The 23266-nt window shown below is 37.1% G+C and overlaps 1 protein-coding gene and 1 long non-coding RNA gene across 9 annotated transcripts in view; one reads left to right on the forward strand and one right to left on the reverse strand.

Annotated features, from left to right (window-relative positions):
• Positions 1-5511: 5511 nt before the first annotated feature.
• LOC100743521 (GTPase-activating protein CdGAPr) overlaps positions 5512-23266 on the reverse strand; it is a 37442-nt gene continuing 19687 nt past the window's right edge. For 4 of the 8 annotated variants that reach the window (XM_012391756.3, XM_003493508.4, XM_012391752.3 and 1 more), the window contains 6 exons: positions 16410-16547; positions 15422-15826; positions 14747-15077; positions 14133-14466; positions 12876-13797; positions 5512-12773 (listed from right to left, as the gene is read on the reverse strand). In XM_012391756.3, the coding sequence (XP_012247179.1) occupies positions 10236-12773; positions 12876-13797; positions 14133-14466; positions 14747-15077; positions 15422-15826; positions 16410-16490 (4611 nt within the window). In that variant the 5' untranslated portion in view covers positions 16491-16547 and the 3' untranslated portion in view covers positions 5512-10235. Of the gene's footprint in view, positions 12774-12875; positions 13798-14132; positions 14467-14746; positions 15078-15421; positions 15827-16409; positions 16548-22865; positions 23218-23266 lie in introns of those variants that run through there. The other 4 variants (XM_012391754.3, XM_024371182.2, XM_024371183.2 and 1 more) reach the window with 4 other exon arrangements.
• The window catches only part of LOC117152344, a 17773-nt gene continuing 2108 nt past the window's right edge, over positions 7602-23266 (forward strand). The window contains exon 1 of the long non-coding RNA XR_004462695.1: positions 7602-7734. This is a non-coding gene — a long non-coding RNA (uncharacterized LOC117152344). The remainder of the gene's footprint in view (positions 7735-23266) is intronic.

The following is a 23266-nucleotide window of genomic DNA, read 5'->3' on the forward strand; positions in this document are numbered from 1 at the left end:
AATCAATACCTATGTTTCGTTTGAGAGGCAACTCATTAAGTCTACATAATGCATTGACGCTTGAGATGGATGATGTCTGAATGACTTTATCCTGCAGATGTATATATGTACTTAATACCTTAGGTACTGAGAGCTGAGAAAGAGTTTACTTAGTGAGGAGACTTTATCGTCACAAGGATTTGTATATCTAGGAGTTATGGAATTATTGAAAGATTAGAGAAGATGAAGATGTGATTTTGGAAAAACTATGATCTATGGAAAATTGAGACGTTTACGTGTCTGTAAAATGAAATATGTATATATCGCTTTACTTAGTATTGTTGAATATGATTTCTTAATGAGTTCTACGCGATTAGTATTCTAATTATCTGTGAATTATTGTGTTATATACTTATTCGTTCGGAAATTTATTTTCCTACTTGGAAAAATAGAATTTGCAGCGAACGGATTTAACACAACATTCTAACAAGTCTGAGACTTAACACACAAAAATGTTTTCGAAATATTGTACCAATGATAGGTGCTAAACTCTAAACTTCGATTATTATCATTCATACTGTAACGGGTCTTCCATGCTACAAATTGATATCGTAACGTGTAACGATGTAACGAAGCGAGTTCGTTTATCGCTAATCTGATTTCACGCGGTCGAGATGCTGATGAGAAAATCGCACAATTTCGCCGAACTGAATTACAAAACGTGTTACGCGCCATCCAAAAGTCGACTACCTGATAATTGCATTCGTAACAGCGGTCTATAATTTTCCCTAGATTCTAAGAAAGTATATACAGGGTGTCTGGTCTTGATCTATTATTCTAAAAATCTCAAAAAGTATTTGTACATCATATGAAAGGGAATATTTTTAGAAGAATTACTGGAAACCGGAAAGAAGAGATAAGAGGTGCTTATATTGTTCAATGGAGGCGTTAAGATCAGGTAAAGATCATTTATCTTTATCTAATAATAATAATAATAATAATAATAATAATAATAATAATAATAATAATAATAATAATAATCGGTGTCTCTCGTTAATATTCTCTATGAAAATGTATTAATCAGTTTATATGAAATGAACATTGATTTGGAAGATATTTTCATTCCAAACAATGCAAAACGATATAATTCAATTCATATAACGATTAGTATTCGTTTCAGAATATTTTAATATGTACAATACTACGTGAAATAATCATCGCATAAATAGCTTTTATAAAGAATACGGCAATATTGTTAAAAAATTACAGGAGAAGTCTAAAAAGTTCAGTGATTTTATACCGCTAAATATGATCGACAAATTTACATTACATCGTACGCTAGATTGAGTACATTACAGATTACAAAGTGTATAATCTGAAACAGTACGTCATAGATAGATCAAAGGGGAGAAGATTATCGTACGTACAAGGCACCCCACACGCACGTACTAATTCGAGGAAATTAAATTACGTTAGCTAGTAGATAAGATCTATGAAAGTTTCCATGCAGGATCAATAACAGTTTATAAGCGACCATATTATTGAGAGATGCTTAGAGATTCGATCACATGTTCCTGACTAAGTACAGTCATAATAATTCAATAAAGCATCGAATTCTAACACGTCTGTAGCTGATAATTTTATTAAGATCCCAAAGCAGTAAATTGCAAAATCTTGAAATTAAGAAGGAGACGAAATAGTATGCTTTCTATCGGTTATTACACCTCGGATTTTTATACAAATTTACGTTTTTATGTGCACAACTAGAGAAAATTGACACCTATCTATTAAAAATTATAATCGGTACTTTACTTTGGGTATTCTATGTATTTTTGCACATTGTACGCATTCCGTACATTCTTGCACTATTAAATTTCATCTAAATGCATAAAAATCCACAGTCTACCGATAGTTGACTTGCTCGAGCTTAACTTACCTACAAAAAGATAAAATGATATACCACTATTCGTCGATATGTTAACGAATGATATAAATAATATTATAAATATCATTGCTAGAAATATTACCTTTGAAAGATAAGGAATATGCAAGACTGGATACGAGAGGAACGCAATCTAAGAAGTTAAATCATTCACAGGGCTAAAAGTTTGCAAGCGGTGGTTGAGAGACAACAGCAGTTCTGGTTGGTGCGGCGTCGAGAAATGGGGTGGAAACAGACTCCCAGTAGATTTATTCGAAGGGTGCGTAGAGACCATTGGATTGACACGCGGCGACGTCTTGACAGCTTGTTAGGCTAACGGTTGCGTGCTGTTCATCGAACACGCTTGAGCCTCTTTACTGCTCTTTACCTTGACATTTCACTTCTGATCAAGCGTTATACCATTGTCTGCTCCTTGTTTCCTGGTTGCATCACCATTCTCGAGATCTAAAGTAGTTGTAATCGTAATTACAGCTATCGATCAATATTTTTGTCTAAATATTTTAATGCCTACATTAAAGCTAAGTATATGATACGACAACCAATTAGTCTCAATAGATATAAACGCACCAAGATCATTTTTGAACATAAATTGTGTTACACAGTATGATACATGAATACATTTCGATATTCTTCGACTTTCAGATGACTTGTGACGATTTTTACAACTATGGGATCATGTATTTTCAAGTCCTCGATCTCTGCATGATCTATTGCGAATTCCATGTCCTTGGAATCATGAACTTCGTGATCTGTTGGCATAAATCAATTAATTTTCTACCTTTAAACTAACGAACGATATATTTCACTTTTATTTTAATTAAGTAGTTGATTAATCAAATTCTAACAGCTACGTATTGAAAAAATATTTATCCAACTAGAATAACTTTACAGGAGAAAAAAAGAATGAAAATACCCACAGCATAATATCTGTTGAAATCTGGAGAGCCGGAGGAAGGATCAGGATCGACGAGAGGATATTTGTGGTGCAGGGAACAGCATTACTGTCCACGTGCCGTTTAACTTGATCACCCTGGCCAATCTGGCCTCATTTCAACCTCCAGTTACTACGGCACTTCCGCTAACAAATAATATTGTTGACGACCCTGCGGGGGCGTTCTGATTCGATTTGCTACACTATAAAAGCGTGCTGCTGGGGAGAGCCAGTAACAGAACAGGGAAAGCTTCGCGACGACTGACGAAGATGAATAAAAAGGAAACGAAAGATTCGAGGAGAATGAAAGAAACAGCACAGAGAGGGGGCTGAAAAATTGTATATTACTGATATTTCACTAAAGCACGTTTTTTGAATAATAAGATATTGATCTTAAAGTGATCTTGGTGCAAGGAAAAATAAAACATTTTCAATAAAATAGAAATAAGAGTGAACGCAATATTTGTATTCTAATAGCTAAAGAATGAAAACGAACATAAAATTCATGTTTTACAGACAAGTTTAGTAAGTAAGAGGTATTTTCATCAAAGTTTTCAATTGCAAATAATATGATATGATCTTAAAAAAATCTTATCAATATAAAAATATATGTAGAGGCGAAATGAAAATTTTATTCATTGCAATTGAACGATTTATACTAAGAACCTCTTAGTATCAGTTTATACTAAGAATTGGTTGATATTAGGTTAAGTGAACTGTTGTACCAGTTGAATCCGTAAGTGGGCTCCTATGTATACGAATTTCAGTTATATAAAATATATATTTATACCGCAACAACTTTATGTAAACAGAGTTCTACTATATTACAAAATAACAATAATCAAATACTTTGTTTACGATGGATCGCAAATATTGTAATCAAATCGTAAAATCGTTCCTTATGCCACCAGTTTCACTCTCTTATCAATCTCACTTGTCCAAGTATTAAAATATATCCAAAAAAATCTAAGAAAACTCGACGAGAATCATTTTCATATAAAATCCTTTAATTATCGATTCATTTGTCATAATTAATTATTGTAACAGACTTTTAACGATACATACGTGCGGACAGGGAACACGAGTGGGCAGAGTGGCACGGGTAAATTCTCGTCTGGAAGAGAGGAAGGAAAAAAATAATTATCAACGTGATACAGACGACAACGTGCTGGAAAGCATGGCTACGGTCTAATTAGTCCGGTTATTTAGTTAGGCAACGGAGATGCGAGAAGTTTACTCGGCCGTTCGGTGCTAGAGCCACTAAAGATTCGTATCTCCAGGACGTGTTTAAAAATAATTACCATGGAAGATTCAGCGATAGTCACGGAGTCGTCCTCACCTTTGTGCTTCCTGCCCTATGAAGTGGGCCCTCGTTGTTACGGCATAAAGGCAGCCCAGCCAACCCCTTCAGTACGTCCTCGCGTCTCTTCCGGCACCGCTCGAGTGCCTCCTCACCTTTCAACCACTCTATCACCGCGTTTAAAGAAGTAAAGACCAAAGGTTCTTTACCGTTTTAAGAGGTTAGACCGCTTCGAAAAGGAGTTTATTCGACGATGACAATGTGACAAGGTGTACTACGGGGATATGCCTTATTAAATTGACGGATACACTACACACTGCTCGTATCACGAAACGAATATCGGGTAGACGTTCAATAGACTCGAGAATCGACCGAGAAGGATACGATAAAGAACTAAAGACTAAAGAACTCTTGTAAGTTTAAAGTGGATCACGAAGAACAATCGGCGGAATGAGAGATCACGAGTTCACTAATTTGGCGCGATTTTTGATAGTGGTCAACAATCGGCGCAGTCGTCCTGCCATCTACATAAATCCGCGTTAATTAATTCTATTCAATGTATATAGATACCGCTACCGCTTAGAAATGACTAAACGGTTGTTTATCTTTCACAAGATGAATTTTAATTATAGAATTACGTATAAATTTAATTCCAATGATTTTGTACTTTACTATCGCCATAGCTACGTACGATAGAACATTACGAAGCAGTTAAGAAACAGTAAAGTGATGTTTAAAAAGACAAAGTATTTTTGTAAATGGAATACTCTCGTGATTTTTAATTCGAGGGGAAGCATTAGAGACAGGTGAAAATACACGAGCGACGTGATTTCTCCGATATTTATAGTATTTATATTTGTTTACATATAATTTTCCATATATTATAATTATAATTGTAGTAGGCAAAAACAGTAGTATCGTTTAATAACAGAACAGTCGTACGACAAGAATACTAACTAAAACGTTGTGAAAGAAGAAGAAGTTGAAGGGAAATAGAGAAGAAGGATAGGGTGAGAGGGAATAAAAATGGTTTTCAAGGTTAACGAACGGTGGGTCTTCGACGCTCAAAAACAAGATTGCTGTTAGCCCTTATCTCCTTCTCTTGCGACTACGAGGGATTAGTCTTTTGCGTCGTTTCTCACAGGAAATATTAAATTTCTAGTAGGCGCGTGTATCTTTTTCTCTCTTTCATTCTCAGAATCCTACGACTATAATAACTATTATATCCTGTATAACCGCGAAAATCTCAAATTATTAAAAATATACACCCTACGGATGTATCATTATTGCGCATTATATTGTGCAGAAGTATACTCGTAAATAGATGTATTCTCGAGCTTTTCATTCTCTTTTTTTTTCATTTACTTTAGGCATTATTTTAAATATCGCTAACTAGGCCTTTCCTATTATATTTGGTACCCAGGGAAGCAGCTATTAAAGTTCGCTTTAAATATTTCACTTTTTTTTTTAAATATATCTCTAAACAGTTTTCGTCTTATTTTCATCATTGGGACAAGCTACTTGTGCATGCATATCTTTTACGGATTTTACGAGCTCACGACTCTTTCCTTTTCTTCTTTTTTTTCCTTTTTTTTTTTAAATCAATTAAAACTAAATAACGATTACCGATAAAACAGAGAGGATCAAGCACTGACCATCCGATGTTCTAGTAATTATTGACAATTATCCGTTAATATTTATCTTTAATAAATGATCAAGTGGTAATGCTGCATTTTCAAGTAATCAACTGTTAATAAACTGAAGTATCGTAAATATCCAAAAATTGAAAAGTTGAAAATTCGGAATTTGTACAGCCCTCCGAATGATCAATGCCCGTTTACAAATTCATTTAAATTCAATGAGAAACACAATGGAAAACTATAACGAACGATACTACTGGAACAATCTGCAATTTCTTGTAAATGCAAATTGTTACAGTCTTTTTCGACACGCACTATAGAAACGTTTATACTTCGTATAGCTTTTTTTTCCTTTTTTTTAATAGTTCGTGAACGCTTTAACAAGTTTGATCACGCGAGTCACGTGTACATCGAACAGGAGAAATGCTAGCAAAAAAGAGTGATTCGACGAGGAATATAATCAACTGTTTCCACTATTATCACCGCTACTCGATCGCTAACTTTTTATCGTTCGAATAATTCGAGACTCGTCCCTCGAACGCATCCTATCGACGCAACATTCTCTCGTCGATAATTTCCTTTCACTCTTATCATAGCCGTTATTATCGTAACATCTATCAAAAAAAGAAAATCCTTCGTCCTCTCGGAAGTTATTAAATTTCCTCCTTATAAAGTATTAATCTTTCTTCCTTCCTTTTTCTCGCGTTTTTCTTCTTTTTTTCTTTTTCTTTTCTTTTTTTTCATAAACATTCGAATACAAATTGTAACTAATATGGTTTAAGTATTCTCGAAGGTTTCGAGTAAAAGTATGTGTGCTTGGTCGTCGCTCGGTTTGCAATTTGGTTTGCGAAAAACCGTTTTCATACTACTTGTTGTATGATCGTAGCATAAAAAAATACGCAAAATATCGGGACTATCCTGGAACACGCACACCAGCAATGTTAACATTAATTCGATTAAAAAAGGTTTCGTCGTTATTCGTACGCAAACTTTGCTAGCGGCTCTTTTTTTTTTTCTTTTTTCTTTCTTTCTTCTCTCGTTTTGAGCATCTTCAGGATCACAAATTGAGAACAGGATGATTCTCTGAGCTACGTATGTTAAGTGGTTTGATTCGGGCAGAGATCGAAATGTACAGTGTTAAAATGACGGTCTATAGACTTGGTACTAATTCATTGGTTCGCGATGGCGATGTCAGATGAAATATAAATGCTGTCACAGAAGATGATTCTTCCGGTGTTTCGGTTATTCTCGTTGCTGGGAGAAGAGAGAACCAAGATCGCGGGTTCAGGGGGAAAGATTAAACGATCCTCGCACGTTTGCTCTTCCGGTCTACAGAACGAATATTCTCCAGCTTGTTGATAGATCTTGGTGTACTCACGAGTAAATTATAGCAGTAATAAGTAGATAAAAATCGCTGATCGAAGATAAATGCGAGCATTGAGATTCTGAATAATTCGTAATAGAAGTAGATCGTCGTTTACACTGGAACAATAATTCCTTGACAATGTAAAAATTACAGTACGAAAGAAAAACGGGAAAAAATAAATATAAAAAAATTATTCTCGTTGAAACTCTCTATCGATAAACGAATTATATAATATCCTATGGTAATCGTGAAATAAAATTGTTTATCTTTAACGAAACAGTCGGTCCTGCATTAATCTTCACTTCAAGCTAGTCTCTTCTTTACGTCGACGATCGAACTAAAAAATGTATAAATTAATATATTACATGTCGACTAAATAATAATAATAATAATATTAATAATAATAATAATAATAATAATAATAATAATAATAATAATAATAAAGCATATACAAAGGAGGTGCTATATAGAAGCCATGGACCAGTCCACGACAAAAAAGAGAGAAAATATATGAACGCGTATATCGAATACTTAATTTAATACGATGGTTCTTTAATTGTTTGTATATATATATATGTATATAAAAGAAAAATTTTTCTTCTCCGGTAAAGTACAAACAACAAATTCATCAAATGTACCAGAGCTTCTAACGTAAAATTGAACACGAATATCAACGAGTATTCTAATTTCTTTCGACATCGATATATCGCTAATAAAATCTAACATATTTAAAGATCTCTAGCTACGTGCTATCTTTCTGTGACACCTGACAAGCGATTGGCGTGGAGACGAACGTGTAAAACTTAAAAAAAAAAACAAAAAAAAAAGAAAAATAATTAAAAATGATAATAAAATAAAAGAATTAACAATGTCCTTAGAAAAGAAAAATTCAAACAGAATAACTCAAATTCAAAAACAAAGAGAAAAAAGTAAGAAGCGACAGATTGCTCGGACAATTAACGCACGCATCTGGAACAATTATCGAACGAACAAGCTTTCATCTCGCTGTGATTAAGGCGCGGCACGCTTCACATCTCGTATAAAAATACACGGAACAGCGAGCAACAACGAAATTTACAGAAAAAGGGAAGCGTATTGATTAACATATCTTGTAAGTCAATTACATCGATCGATACGAAGACACGTGATTCCACTGAAAAGCATTAATCCCTTTGCACCCGTACTTCGAATCTAGATGAGAACGAATATTTCCGCTATTTTCTATAATAGAATTTGTCAATTTGGTCGTTTCACGTCTCTCTCTCTCTCTCTCTTACTTTTGTTCTTTTTTTTTTTTGTTTTCAATTTTTTCCCTTTTTACTGTTACTCTCGAACGAACGGTATGACATTAAAACACGAGAGAACAGTATCTCGTTAAAGCACTACGCGTTACGGACGCTCAGTCACTCGAAAACTCTTTTTCTTTTAGCTCAACCATCACAAAGAGAATATTTATACATATAAATTCGTACGTGGAAACTTAACTTTGCGTAAAATTTGTCAAACAAGCTTACATAGTTAGATTTTTGCTTAACCCGCGTAAAAAATGCAGTTTCGCGTGCAAAGGGTCGACAACAAATCGGTCCACGAACCCAACACACTCTGGTACATATCGTTTTAAATTAAAAGGGTCGATTAACAGAACAGCGCGAAAAGCTTTAATAAATGGGACATCTTTGGGAGCGATAACAATAATGGGAGAAATGATTTCTTACACGACGCGTTAACAATAACAGAAATAATTCTAATAATATATACGTATATATAGTATCAATTATAATAATAAATTAAAAGATACAAATTACACTCGTATATCATCGAACTGTTCTGTTAACAACAGCAATTTAAAAAAAAAAAAAAAGAAAAGAGACGAACGTTCCCCGTTGAATTCATTTTTTAAAAGCGTCAATCGTCAGACCGTCTTCTTTTTTTTTTTCGTTCTAGCACTCGTGTTTAATCGACTTCGTTAAATCCCACGCCTTTAACCCTTCACGCTCGACTAATCTAGGACGCAGAAGAACATAAATACAGCGCCTCTTAAACAAGATTCTATATTACTAATTAAACGTATACGATAATACTTTAAAAAAGGAAAAGAAAACATGGCAGAACGTCCGATAATCTTCGCTGCGTGTTGCTACACGTATTTAACATCGAAAACTTGATCGTACATACGTTCATTGAAATTGGACCATCGATTTGTCGATTTAAAATTACAATTTAGTCGATTTCCTACCACCTACGGTGAACATATCGTAAAATACTGAGATTCGCTTCCTCTCGTATAGAACAATTACTCAAACTAAAATTAAATACTTGTTCTCGTATAGAAATCAGGAGAAAGCAATGATAAGCACATCTCTCATCTTTGCTAGTTTTGGTATTACTTCGCGCTTAAATAGCAGGATTTTACAATGAGACAATTAAAAATGGAAACAGTCTGAAAGCCTGGTTAGGTCCAAAAACGAGTCTTTTAATAACTGCTGAATCGTTCAGCATAAGTATGATCGAGTCATCACTGCAGAAGCCATTTCTTAAATTTATCTTGGTGTTTGCTGTTGTTTAAAAGATAGAGTTGATCAGATGGCTTCTAAGAGGCGAAATTCTTAAGACGAGCGATATTTCAATATCTTCGATATTCGCATAATATCTCAATATTATAACGAGTATTATTTTTCTTTAATTTTAAAAACTATTGACCGAAAAAGCTTCAAAACGAATAAAAACACAATTCCGACAACGTGAGACTGATTAACAATGTATTGGTTCTTAAAACCTTTTTCTTTGTAAAAAAAAAAAAAACAACAGAATTTAGCTTATCATACTCTTGTCCTATAGTATCCATATTTAACACAGGAATCTTAAAAAAAAAAAACAAATAAAAAGGACAAAACGTACATCAAAAAAGTTCGAACAAACGTTGAGAGCAAAGGGTTAGACGCAATGATCGTTACAACGAACAGTTCACTAGAATACATCATATTTGATCGCATGACGCGATTGCAGAGGCAATTAATTCAATTATTCAACGCGTGGGGAAAAGTTGACAAAACGTTTCCATAAATATTACTTTAATATCAATGAAGGGAGGGCCTAGTGGCTCTCTGTTTTAGCCTAGCCAAAAGCGCCTGCTCCCCATCGTCTTCTGTCTTCGATAACATCCCTCGAAAACTCTCCGATCTGTACTTGTCCCTTAAGAACGTTCTCCTCTCTTCTTTGTACTTTTCTATCCTTTCTCTGCACTGGGGATCGCCCAAGTCTAAACCACCTAGGTTCTTTAGATGCGTTTTATCGGAATTAGCCGAGGAACTATTCGACGATCCTGTTCCAACGTTAGGTGTGGAACTGTGCTGTACGTCCTCCGTAGCTTGTTTCACAGGTAGAGAAGCTTCCTCTGACATTTTGTTAAACTTTGCCTCGTCTAACGATCTACTAAGAGACGCTCGTGTCGCTCTTGCGTGACGAGCTCTCAAACATGGCGGCAGATGTTGAGTATTATTCACCGGTGGCTCTTCCGATTTTCCCCGAGCAGAGTCCAGTTCCTGCCTCATCTTCCTTTCACGAACTATCTCTCTACCGATCTCAGAATCGAAGCTTCTTCGATCTTTATTATTCTCCGTTTCGTATCTTCTTCGCGGAGGAACAGACAAGTCACCCACAATGCCTCCAGATAATCTTTGCAACGCTAACTCTTGAAGTATAGCGGCCGTATCTCGAAGAACGATAGAATCATCCACTGGAGAAGATGCATTCGAGAAAGTACAAGATGAGTTTAAAGACGTTGGCTCGGATGCACCTTCCGGGGGATGAGCTATCTCACTGGGCTCGGCAGCATTTTCCGATGGTATTACTACTTCTATGTGCTCTTGCAGTTGACTGTTCTTCACGTTGTTACATTTAGAAGGGTCCTCGGTACGTGTAGGGAACTGTTTGTGTTGCTGACTGTTCTGAGCTGATTCCTTTGGTGAAACGTATTCGAAGCTTTGGCACTTTTCTGGCTTTTGACTCTGACTGCGTTGCTTATTATCCGTATTGGCCAAAGATAGATCCAGATCCTGGCTCTTCTTTGATTGATTAGAGAACGAACGGCGATCGTTTGCTTGGAATTGTGGCTTCTGATGTAGCTGCAAAGAACGTCGAATTTCTTTCTGCTGAAAGTCTGAGTGGCTTTTCGAAGAGCGTTGAGAGCTTTCGAAGGTCTTCTCTTCTACCACAGCTTCTTCCTTTGCTGGATTCTCGTTCCTGTTGAAGGCTTCGGTGTTGTCTAGTTGCGAATAGCAGGCGGTGACCTCGTGCTCCATTTCGCTAGATTTCTGGTTCATACGAATGTCCGTCATACTAACGGTGCGAATTTTCTGATTTCCATTATCCTGATCGTGTATGGGCGAGTGAACGATGTTTGAATAATTATTGCCAGAGTTGACCATCCCGAAACTCGTTTGGTCCTCGAAAGCTCTAGAAGTCCTCTGCGCGGTAGCGTCGTGTTCCTCGAGGTCTCTGTTGTCGGCAACGTCAAATGTCATCTCGGCAGATTCTTGAGGAAGAACGGGACTTTCGGTTAAATCACTGACACCGATGCACGATGTATCTGTGTCTACTGTTGAGCCCATAGTGAGATCCAAGGAGGTTCTGGAAACGTTCTCCGACATGGATCTCAGTTGCGGTGCATCAGTCGCGATCGCGTTATTCACGGTGCCTTCCAAAGGATCCTTCGAACTGCTCGACTCGCTCGTCGGTGTCGTGATCGAGCCCGTAGTCTCGACTATCACCCATTCGCCGGAATCGTTGGTATTCGATATCATCTGTGACGTTTCTGTGTTGGTGAATATCTTGTCGGAGTTATCACAAATCACAAAACCGGAATCGGGCAAGTCCTCGATAGTCTGCTCGCATGACATCGGAGAATCTAGATCGGTAGCGCTAGATAGTGGCAGTCCTGGCAATTCGTTTCTGTGTGCGTTTGAATTTCCAGCCATGGCATCGTCGTGCTGCGAACCGATCGATTTGTTGGTCGATGCATCGTGTTTTCTCACGTCCAACGTGTCTCTGTTGTCACAGTGAGATTTATTATCGTCAACGGAACAGGAGCTCGATCTATTTTCTACGTCTTTACACGGAGACATGGTTACTTTACTAGATTCTATCTCGCTAGGATGAGACATTAACCTATCGCAAGGTGTCATGTCTTGGTCGACTACGTCTGATACAACTAGGTTCGATTCCTTCGAAGTCTTTTGAGCCTTGGAAGACTCTTTATCATCGTACAAATCTACATGTTTGTCGTATGTCATTATCCTCTCGCAGGACTTAGCGTTACTCTGTCCTTCTAAGTTTACGGATAACCTATGACTAGGGTCGGATGATTTATCGGAAGACACGCTAGTTCTGTTCAATTTGTTCGCGTTGCTTTGTTCTTCGTCGATCTCTAAAGGTAAAGTGAAACTTCGAAAACTTATCCTAGGACTGTTAGCTGGTACAGGTGATGTAGAATGCGGTGTTCCATGTAGCGTGGCGGGTGTGAGTGGGGTTGAAGCTTCGGATAATAATGGAAGGTACCCTGGTGTTGGCAAAGGAGATGGGGTATCCATACTGTGAACATCTGCAGAAACCATCACCTGTGAACGCGCGTTAAATATATCGATCAACATCAATGGCACAACCATATCTACAAAATTATAGAAACATAAATATATAAAGACGTGTAAAATATCATTTACCTGATCAGGACTTTGGCTATCAATGAAGCGCAACTCAACGTCGCACTGCAGTCTTTCCTCTAATCGCGATCTCTTTCTCTTGGACCCACCGGTGGCAGCGGTATTTTGCGTTCCTTCCGTCCTCTGACGTCTTGGTGATGCTTCTACCGACGCCACCCCGCCACTCTCCTCCTCCGAGAACATTCTCATCTCTCGTTCCTCCAAGTCGAAATTAAGCTGAATTTCCGACAGATCCAACGGCGATGATGTATTCGGTGCGTCCGCTAAATGATCGAAATACGAATCATGCGAAACCGATCGACTATGTCCGCAAGGTCTAGCTGGTGGTGGTCCAAGCAGAGGACCTAAACTGTCCTCACCGTCCAAGCTGTCTGCGCTTTTCACCGGTCTTAACCGTCGTAAGGAGTTTAAGGAACTTGGCACCGTTTCTGTTTGAGGTGGCGTGCCAACTTGTCTTGTTTTTCCTCTGGCACCCAAGCCACCTCGCCCGAATAAAGCTCTCCAGTTCAATGAGGGTGAACGTTTCGAGCCGTTTCTCTTTCGCGGTAATTCTATGACCGTATGGTAATGTAATGGTAATCCGGCTGGACCGGCGCCCACTTCCACGTAATCAGGCTCGCCTCTCAAGCTTCGATTTCGAGCCTCTTCCAAACTAAGCAATCTCGCCGGTGTTGTAATAGCTAGCGATTTCGGCCGCCCAACTGGACCGTCTCCGAAAATTAATTCGGCGTAACAGACTAAAAACTCTGTGACCACAGCCTGCACACCGACACCCTGCAACGCTGCTACACCCCCAACCTCTAATTCCTTGCATCTTAGAAGGTTTGGAGCCCAAACAATGGCAACGTTACGTGGTGTCATACCGGTCTCCGCTCCTCGAGCTGCCACTCTCACTAAATGACGCATCAAATATTCTAAGGTTCTGAAATCCAAAATACATATAGTGTTATAAAGATAATGTTAGAATTATTTATGATTTCAAGTTGCACGTGTATTTCAAAATTGTTGAAATGATCCAATTCACAGTTGAAAATGATGCAATCTTAGAGGAAGAACATGAAAAATCACAACGATCATATTTGTCTCCTACAGTCTATTTCTTTTACCAACATCATATATCTCATATTAGCAATTATCTTGTAGAGCTTCCAAAACATAATTTTTCGCTTTTCCTGACAACTTATTGAGTTGTATCGCTTTTGAAATACATGTACTAAGGGAAAAGGGAAAGCCAGGTCTTTTTATCCTGTGCGTTACCTGTAGTGCGGTGGTGGTAATTTTCTAACGGTATCCCTCATCCGCCTTAATCTTTCCGCGTCGGTGTTAGCTTGAACCGCACTAACGAAAGTAGAATAAAGCTGGTATGTACAGAGTGGATTCGGTAGTTCTCTGAAGTACATTTTCAACAACGACGCTACAGAATGAATATCTTGTAAAATACTTTCATCGGAATGCAATGCAGGAACACGATCCTCGTCGAACGCGTTTCGTAATCTCTGAATGTTCGATGTCACGCCGCTTAGACGATATATACCGTCCACTAAGCCATGATTCTCGATGAATTCAGCGCAACACGTTAAAACGGTAGGCACTATAAACATCATGGTACATTGTACAATTGTTAAACCGTATACGATTAAGTGACTTACAATGGCTCATGGAAATATTTGAACACTTGTCATAGGAAACTTTTATGTACACGTATATACTTTGTGCGTTATGAAAGATATTTTGATATCTCATTGGCGCTTTAATTAGATCTATCACGATTATATACATAAACTTTTTAAGCAATTTGAAAATGCATATAGAAATTACATACATGAGCTATTGTATATCAAGCTCAATATAAAATATTTGCGGATATATACCATCTTGACCAGAATTTAAAAGATGTTCCCCCAAATCACAACCAAATACACGTTCCTTCAGAATTCCTGACTGCTTTAATCGTCTCCTAGACGGTCTATTCAATATGAACGATCTGAAAAAGGCGATTAGCTTTCCGTGCTTTCTAAGCACCGGTTTCACGGGTAACTTTGATCTAACTGTCGTTGACACGGTCAGATGCCGTGGTACTTTATCCCCGATCACAGCCACACATTCGGCTGGGAAAAAACCGACTGCAAATCCGTGCTTCCCACGCCACCAAGTACTTTCCCCTGGAGGAGGCATATCTATTACAGAAATCATGTCTCCAACCTGAAAATCATCAATATTTTCACATTAAATTTATCGACTTGTTATATAATTTTCTTTTTCTTTTTACTATTCAAACTCGTACTATTAGATCTTCAATATTTATGCAATTTAATATTGCACTCTGTCACGATCATCTTTCATTTCTAAATCAGATGCTAACCAGAGATTTATCAAATCTTCTTAAATATTACAACAGCCACTCTGCTTTGCATATTTTATATATTTTTGTCTATTTATGAACGTTCTGTGCATTTTTATACTCAACAGTTTCTCACAAATGAATAACGATCCGCGGTCTACTTACTGGTATATATTGGAATTTTTTTATCAAGTTGAAATAATACCTGAAAGGAGATTTCATCTGGTGCCTGAGCCACGTAAGGTCTAACTGCATAAGCTGCGGCTACTGCGGGAGTATTAATGGGACATGAATCTGACTCTGGCACGAGGATTCTTCTTCCTCTATTATCTAGCTGCAACCAATTTAACACAGGACCGCAATTTAGGCCTTCGTGATTTAACTGCGAGAACCTATTCAAATAGTCCCTCAGTATATCACAGGTGTTCTTTGGCCGTGTATCTGGAAGCTTTGTTAAGGAAGAGAACTTCCTGTCAAATATGCAGCGATGCAATTGCTTGTCAAACATAACAAAATTATCATAAGATCGTTGCAGCGTCCAGCATGCGTCCCCGGATGTTACTCTGACCGCGTAGCTGTCGGAATCATTGGTACCTTCGCTAAGCGAAACCTGCAAAACCAACGTATAACTTTTTAGTCTTATTTAGACGACGGATCTGAAAAAACACGCGTGTCGTGTCTTTTGAATCCGCCGTTTCTTCTTTTTTATTTCTTTCTTTTTTTGGCGCTTCATCGATACCGGAGGAATATCATTATCTCTTTTGTAGAACGTATGACTGATTATAATAATTGGGGACATTTAATAATTCAGTAAATAACGATACATTGAATTTTTTATAGAATAAACATAGTTAATCGAATGTGAAGAAGAATAAATGGGATCTTTAAAATATTGAAAGAAAGTTGACTGAACGTAAGGATTGTTAAACAAAGAACGTGGATATTTTAATGTACTCATTGCGTAAGAATTATTCAAAATATAAATGTATATATTTATAAATAAACATGTATTTATATTTATATCTTGAATAATTCTTATGGAATGAGTACATTAAAACTGTCTATAATATACGTAATAATTAACAGTTTTAGTTAGAAGTTCACAGGTAAGGTGATAATATTTTTAAATGAAAATTTGGCCAAGATTGGAGGATGGAATTGAATAGCTTAAGGTTAATTCGAATGTAACTGACCTCCAAGGAACTGAGTTCAACATGTTCGTAATGAAAGTGGGCACACTCGTCCAACTTTGGAAACCGTGCTATACTGCTCATGTTGCTGCCAGAACTGACTGGTGTACTGAAATCGTCCGTTCGATTACATCCTAATCCCTGCGTTCAATAAAAATTTTTACGATTTTCTATCGATTCTCGCAATCATACTGTATCTTTTAACGCACTGAAGGTCAACAGTAATTAACATAAAATATCACAATCAAGGAGAATTTGTGAAACAAACGTTTTCTAGGTTTCTTACAAAACTTCGCCAAGATTTCGAAGAAGGAAATTTCTGCAAAAATTCTATAAAATCCTACGTCTCAATGCGTTAACGTATATTGTACTTAACGTTTGTACAGCGATCCACGAAAATGCACGAGCAACTAGCGTAAACATTTTTTTATAATATATAATACAATATAATATACAAATATTCAGATATTTTCATCGACCACTGTACGTATGTAAAAAGTAGTTTAAAATAAAGTGTTATTGGAATTTATTTCACAAAAATATACGTATTATTTACTGACAAATCACTACGCTGCACGACGTAAATAACTCTATTATATTTTTAACCTAATTTATATTACGAAAGAAAAAGAGGGGGGGAGAGAGAGAGAGAGAAAGACAGAGAGAGAGAAAATTTTCTAAAATTACACAAAGGCAAGATTTGTGCCAAAGCAACGGTGGCAAAATATTTTCTTAGCGTAATGTCAAAAATAATATACCGTTGCTACTGAGAAATGAGAACCGTGACATCGAGTTATTCGAATAAACTTATTATGTAAGTACGAACGGTTTAAACGAGTTTCGCTGCATTGCGTTCAACGTTAGCAGAATATGGAGGCAGTCTGTGAAGGCAATTGAAGGAAGACGGTTAAAGATGAATCATCGTGTGTCGAGAAGATAACTAACGAGGGGAGAACACGACATCGGTTCACCGATTTGGTTCAAATTTTGTCCCGTGGGTAGGCCAAATTCTTTGGTAAATATCAAGTTTAATGGCTCGGTAATGGTATCGTTTTATTAAATCATCGTTCCGGGTGTGTCCTAAGTAGGTGCCAAATTTCGCCATCCCAATCGATAACCCAAACGTGGTACACGGTGCCCTCGTAAATGGAAAACTCACTTATTTACGAGCTAACGAACAAGCTTTGCCCAATATGGCTAGACCGTGTAAATTTTCCAATTACCAGCTACGAGATAAATCGTTAATTTACCAAGTTCGAAATCTTACGACAGTTTAACTTACGAATTTTCCAATCTATCGATTGAACAAATTTTCGGCTTGCTAGGTCCTTGAATGTTCAAATTTCAGTAAAAAAAATTCTCTTTCAAATATTCAATCGTGAAAAGCTTACACGCGCAACTTTTCGAATTTACGCGCAGCTTACGAGTATGTAGCTTGATTTACGTGACTCTTTAACAACGCGATTACGGACGTGTTAGTTGCAATTAACGCTTTCAGAATTACATAGAATTTGCCCGGAGAACAGATCAGAAACTTGTCTGATCGCCGTAATTCTTAATTACAGGAAACTTTCAAGCAATTTTAAGATCGAATAAGCAGATACTCCTGCTCTCAAGGAATGTTTTATTTCCATGAAACCACTATCTACTGGCGGTATAATCTAATTACTACATCGAATTACATCTTAAATACTAGAAATTCCAACATTTTTAGAAATAAAGATTAAATGAAATAGATGTTAAAATATTCCGATAAGATCGACGAGATTTGAGAAGATAGACATTAAGCGCGGCACTTGTTCCAGGTAAATTATGTTATATAAAGCTTTCGAAACGTGAGGAAAAATCGGAAGTCGAGGCAAGACTTTCAACGAAAGGGTACAAGGGACTTCCTCTTTAACCGCTGAGAGAAGTGGTAGAGTAGGCTTTCAATTATAAGAGTGCTATCAATTATTTCGTTTGTTCGACGAGTTTACGTCTCGTTGGTCACCAACTGGTTCCAACCTACCGATACCATTCGATAACAAAAACCGACGACGCTTTTGAACATTCCTCTGTCAATTTCAACGTATTTCGTCAAATCGTTTCAGCAACTTTACCTTCGTAAGCATGGAATTTCTCATAGAATTATTCAATTGCTAATCGCCAACAGCTCGAGTTGAAATTTTTATACGCTTCATAGATGAGAATATTACGTGTACATTAGAATTGTGTGTATAACATTGTTTCTTTATAATTAAAAAGAAAGAAGCAGAAACGGTACCTTTATCAGGATGTTCTCTCCCAACGATCGAAAGAAACAAAGAGAAATAATTAGAAAAAGAAGAATCTCGTACCAACAGAATAATAATAATAATAATAATAATAATAATAGAATGTTGAGAGGAAAAAAGGCATACAGATTTTTGTATGGCAATATTTCGATCTTCTTCTTTTCTCCTCTTCCAATAGAATATACGACTATGCATAACAACAGGAAGGAGAAACAAAAGTAAAAAATAAAACAAAAAAATGAAAAAAGAAAAGAAACATTTTATATGGAAGAAAATGTATGTAGATTTTTTTAATGGCAACAGTTTGATCTGCGTTATTTCTTTTTCTTCTTTTTTTTTTCTCTCTCTCTCTCTCTCTCTTTCGTTTCCTTGAATGGAATAAGTATCTGTGTCGTTTTATGGAGCACGCGGTGGTACGTGCACTTGAACGAAACAGTTTCAGAGAGAAGGAGATCGCAGTGCAGAGAGTATCGACAAACGAGTGCAACTTGTCTTATTTGGGTCATTGTATTTTTTGGCAACGTCGAGGCAAACATCAGAGCTTCTCTATACGTATAAGTCGAGCACTGTTCTCTCCCTGCTGGATCTGGCAATCGCTGGGAAACGATCGTTCCGCGCTGCCTCCTGCTTTACGCTTCTTTAAACCTGATTTTGTTGCCAATCCGACTCGCAGTTCCTCTCTAATTCTCTGTAATTGCCACTATTATCTATATAGAATACTCCTGGATCGAACATAATCCATCGATATCTATTCCATCATTTTCTCTTCGGTTTTATAATCTGCTCGTTTAACGAATCGTTTAATACGCTACATTACAAGCAAACATTTTACTAGCAATTTTTTCTGCTCGATCGAGTATCAATCGTGGTTCACCAAGGCGGAAAATTCGAACATCTAAGGCGAGCATTGTTTGTAAACGAAGACAGCAGGAGAGACGCGTACGATAAGCAATTTTTTGCAATCCTCGAGTAAACTCGGTGATTTATGCGTAAAATTGTGGAATGTTTATCAACGCCATCGGTAGGTTACGCGAATTCTCGTTCGCTGAAACTTCTCGAATCCCTTTCGACGAGACAAAAATCCCATCGCGACAATCTTAAACAATCTTTTTCGATAGAAAGGAAAATACCATTGAAACTCAAGGACGAAGAGAGAAGAAACTCCTGTTTCGTTCAAAAAGAAATCCTTTCTCCGCCGGGGAAAGGAAAAAAAAGAAAAGGACAGGAAAATACGATTTCTATAACGACGACGAAGTGAAATTTTCACAAGATTTCTATACTCGTAATTGAACGCGACACGAGAGATGGTTCTCTGGGGCTCGTTATTCGATTCATAATTTCCTACGCGTTCGAGATACGTTGATAGATGCAGCGGGATCTGGAATATAATGAAATTGGAAAATTGCGTTCTACGAAGGAGAAAAAGCGCTGGAAGCGGCATTAGCGCGCGTTTTGCGATCGATAAACATCAAGGAATTTATAACGCGAAACATCCAAGCAGCTGCAGTTCCTCTCCTCCTTGTTAGTAGGTCAACGAACTTTTTGGCAACATTAAGCAAACATTACGAATGCTACGTACTGCGTCTACTCTACTTCCACCGTGCTATACGCGATGTTCTTCGATAAATCGTGAAAGAAACTATCCAACGTACGATACGAAACTAAAAATTCCTTGCCGCCCTTCCTATTATTATATTGCTGTTCCTCTTGTCGGAGATCTCTTTTTATAAATAGTTAGAAATAGCTACAAATATATATTCGTCGATTGTCCGACACACTTTATCAATTAGCTGGGAAATTATTGAAAATGCATAGATATATTTTCATCTCTCCTCTTACTTTCTTCCCTTTTTTCTTACACAAGTAAACAGCGTGAGATCGCGTTTATACGCTTATCTGGTGAGATATTTATAAGCGATATGCCCTAAACGATTATTTGCATTTCGTTCTGCATAAATAAATGAAATGGACGATATATTTGTGCTCGATAGCGCGAGATAATCGCAGTCGCCTGGGATAACGGCAAATGATATTTAAATTTCTTTATAAATAACCATATAACAAAAAGAACGCGTCAGCTATGATACTTGTTTGCTCGTTCTTTTTTTTTTTATAATTCTACCATTCTGTTGCGTTAGTTAGAATTACATCGAGTAAGATAATTATTATTACAAATGGCTTGCAATCTATGGAATTTACTATTGGTATCTTATCAAATTTTGCTAACAATTAGTAAAATTATCTTAATTAACTAGAGTTTCATTTAATAAATTTAATGCTGCAATTTCGATCTTGCAGTTTTCTTTTCTTTGATCCACGTTCTTTTGTCTTTATTCGAATTTTACATTCTACGGTATATGGATGATTTGTAAAAAAAAAAAAGGACAAAAAAAGGATCGAAGAAAATATCCAACGTCTAATAAACATTCACCCTAAGAAGGATCAATGCAGGAAGCTGTTAACGATATTATCTTCGCCGGCCAGAAGAGAAGACATCGACGGAGGGTTTTCAAGAAACTGAAATGCGGAATTTGAAAATAGTTTGGCAAAAGGAGGGACGACTGGTTAGGGTAGGGATGGGATCGATGCGCGGTTAAATCGTACGAGGTCACCAATTTCTCTGGAGCGCAGGATCGCGGGAAAATTTATTTGGAAACGTCGATGGAAACAATCGCTAGAAGCCATGCGAACCGAAGCATAAATCTTATCTGTTAGAGATCTCTATACAGGGTGGAAAAAATCTATAGGATTAAAGAGTGACAGAATTGGAAGGCAACGAAATTCAGATAAATCGATCGGATAGATTGCACGTACAAATAATCATTATTTAGAACTAAAGATGCATCTGATAAGAAAAATTTACTTTCGTATCACGTAACAAAGCGTTCGATTAATAAGACTCGCAGCAAGCTGGAACTGAAAGTAGAGAAGGTCTTTGGTCAGTCGCCATGTCGATCAGATCAGATTATTTAAAATTATTATCTAAATCCAAGATGACACACTGTCAGATACGTAATCTACTTTCGTAGGTGAAAAAAACAAAGTCTCGGATCGATAACGTCATCGATAGGCTAGAAAAAGAAAACGTATATCTAAAGGGGAAATATTCTTCGATCAAATAGAAATTTGATGGAAAATGGATTAGATTGTTCGATACGAAATTGCTAATTAAAATCAAAATTCTGGATTAACGACGATTGGAAGAATCAACAGAGTGGAAAGAAAAATGGAATATGGAAAGAAGTTGGTCGTGTGGACAGAAGGTTCATCAGAGAGCAGATTATGTAAAGCTGAATTATTATTTAAAGTCAAAGATACGTTATTAGATGCAGAGTCTATTTTATACATACTATCGGACCATGTAATAAAGTCTTGGATGAACAACATTCTCAACAGGCTGGAAGCAAAAGATGAAAGATGAACAAGTTGGCCGATGAAATTCAAGGTTGATTAGTGGCTATAAAAACGAGAAGGCAAGGCCGTTTGACGTTCTTCGAGGGAAACGCTATCAGAGAAATTATTAGGCCATGCGGGAAACGGGTAAAGAAAGTTAGAGCAGAGAGCGTCGTGATTCGATTATCTATGAATCAGGACAACCCAAATGGGGCAGAAACGTAACAAGGACAGCCGCACAGGACGAGTCCATTAAACGTGCCTGCACAAAAGCAATATTTTATTATATACGAGTAAACGAAATAATCATATATTTCAATCATTACCGTAATAACGATGATAATCAGATCACAGACCGAAAAATCAATTATTGCAAGATAAAGTCATTCTGGAATGATGAAACCGAACGGAAAGATGGATCGTTAAAAAAGAAAAAAAAGCAAACAAACAAACAAACTCGTCCTTGAAAACCGCAGGATCTCGGCTAATATTGACACGATCAAGCAAATTAATTCGAGTCGTTACAAGGACAAACAACGGAATCAAACCAAATGGAAAGATCGATTATTGAACGATAAAACGAAGCGAAAAGATCGGTTAACCAAAATGTTAGATAAACTTCGTGATGGAAATCACAGGATAATATTGTCAGGTGTATCGTGCGATGGAAAGGTTTACATACTTCGTCAATATACAAGGTACAGAGAATCTCAATCACGATATAACAAAGGAAACAAAGAAATACGAACTAAAGAAAGCGGTATAAGAAACCATGGAAAATTAGAGACACTACCTGAACGCTGCCCAAGAAAATTTCGATAAACCGATACGAGATCCTCAAACACATCGGAAATCTTGTCGACCATCTATCGGTCTGCTATCCATGGAAATAATCGGCACAGTGTTGCTTATATTTCACGCTCCTTCATCTCGTGAAAAATTCAGCACGTGTTTTAAACAACCTCCATAGAAAATCCTCTTTGTGTCAATAAACTCCTCGAAAACAGATGACCTTTGTTTGCAATAGGAAACCGTCTTCGGAATAGATAACTTTAGAATGGATAACCGTCTCGATCGCCTGTCGAGAAGCCGACGAGAGAGAGAGGTCGGTGGACGTGGAACGAGAGACGATTTGGTCGACGAGACGGAAAAACTACCTCGAGACGGCTGGAACAGCTGGCACAGCTGGCGAGG

The sequence above is a fragment of the Bombus impatiens genome, unplaced genomic scaffold, assembly GCF_000188095.3.
Source record: "Bombus impatiens unplaced genomic scaffold, BIMP_2.2 scf_1183, whole genome shotgun sequence".
NCBI lineage: Eukaryota > Metazoa > Arthropoda > Insecta > Hymenoptera > Apidae > Bombus > Bombus impatiens.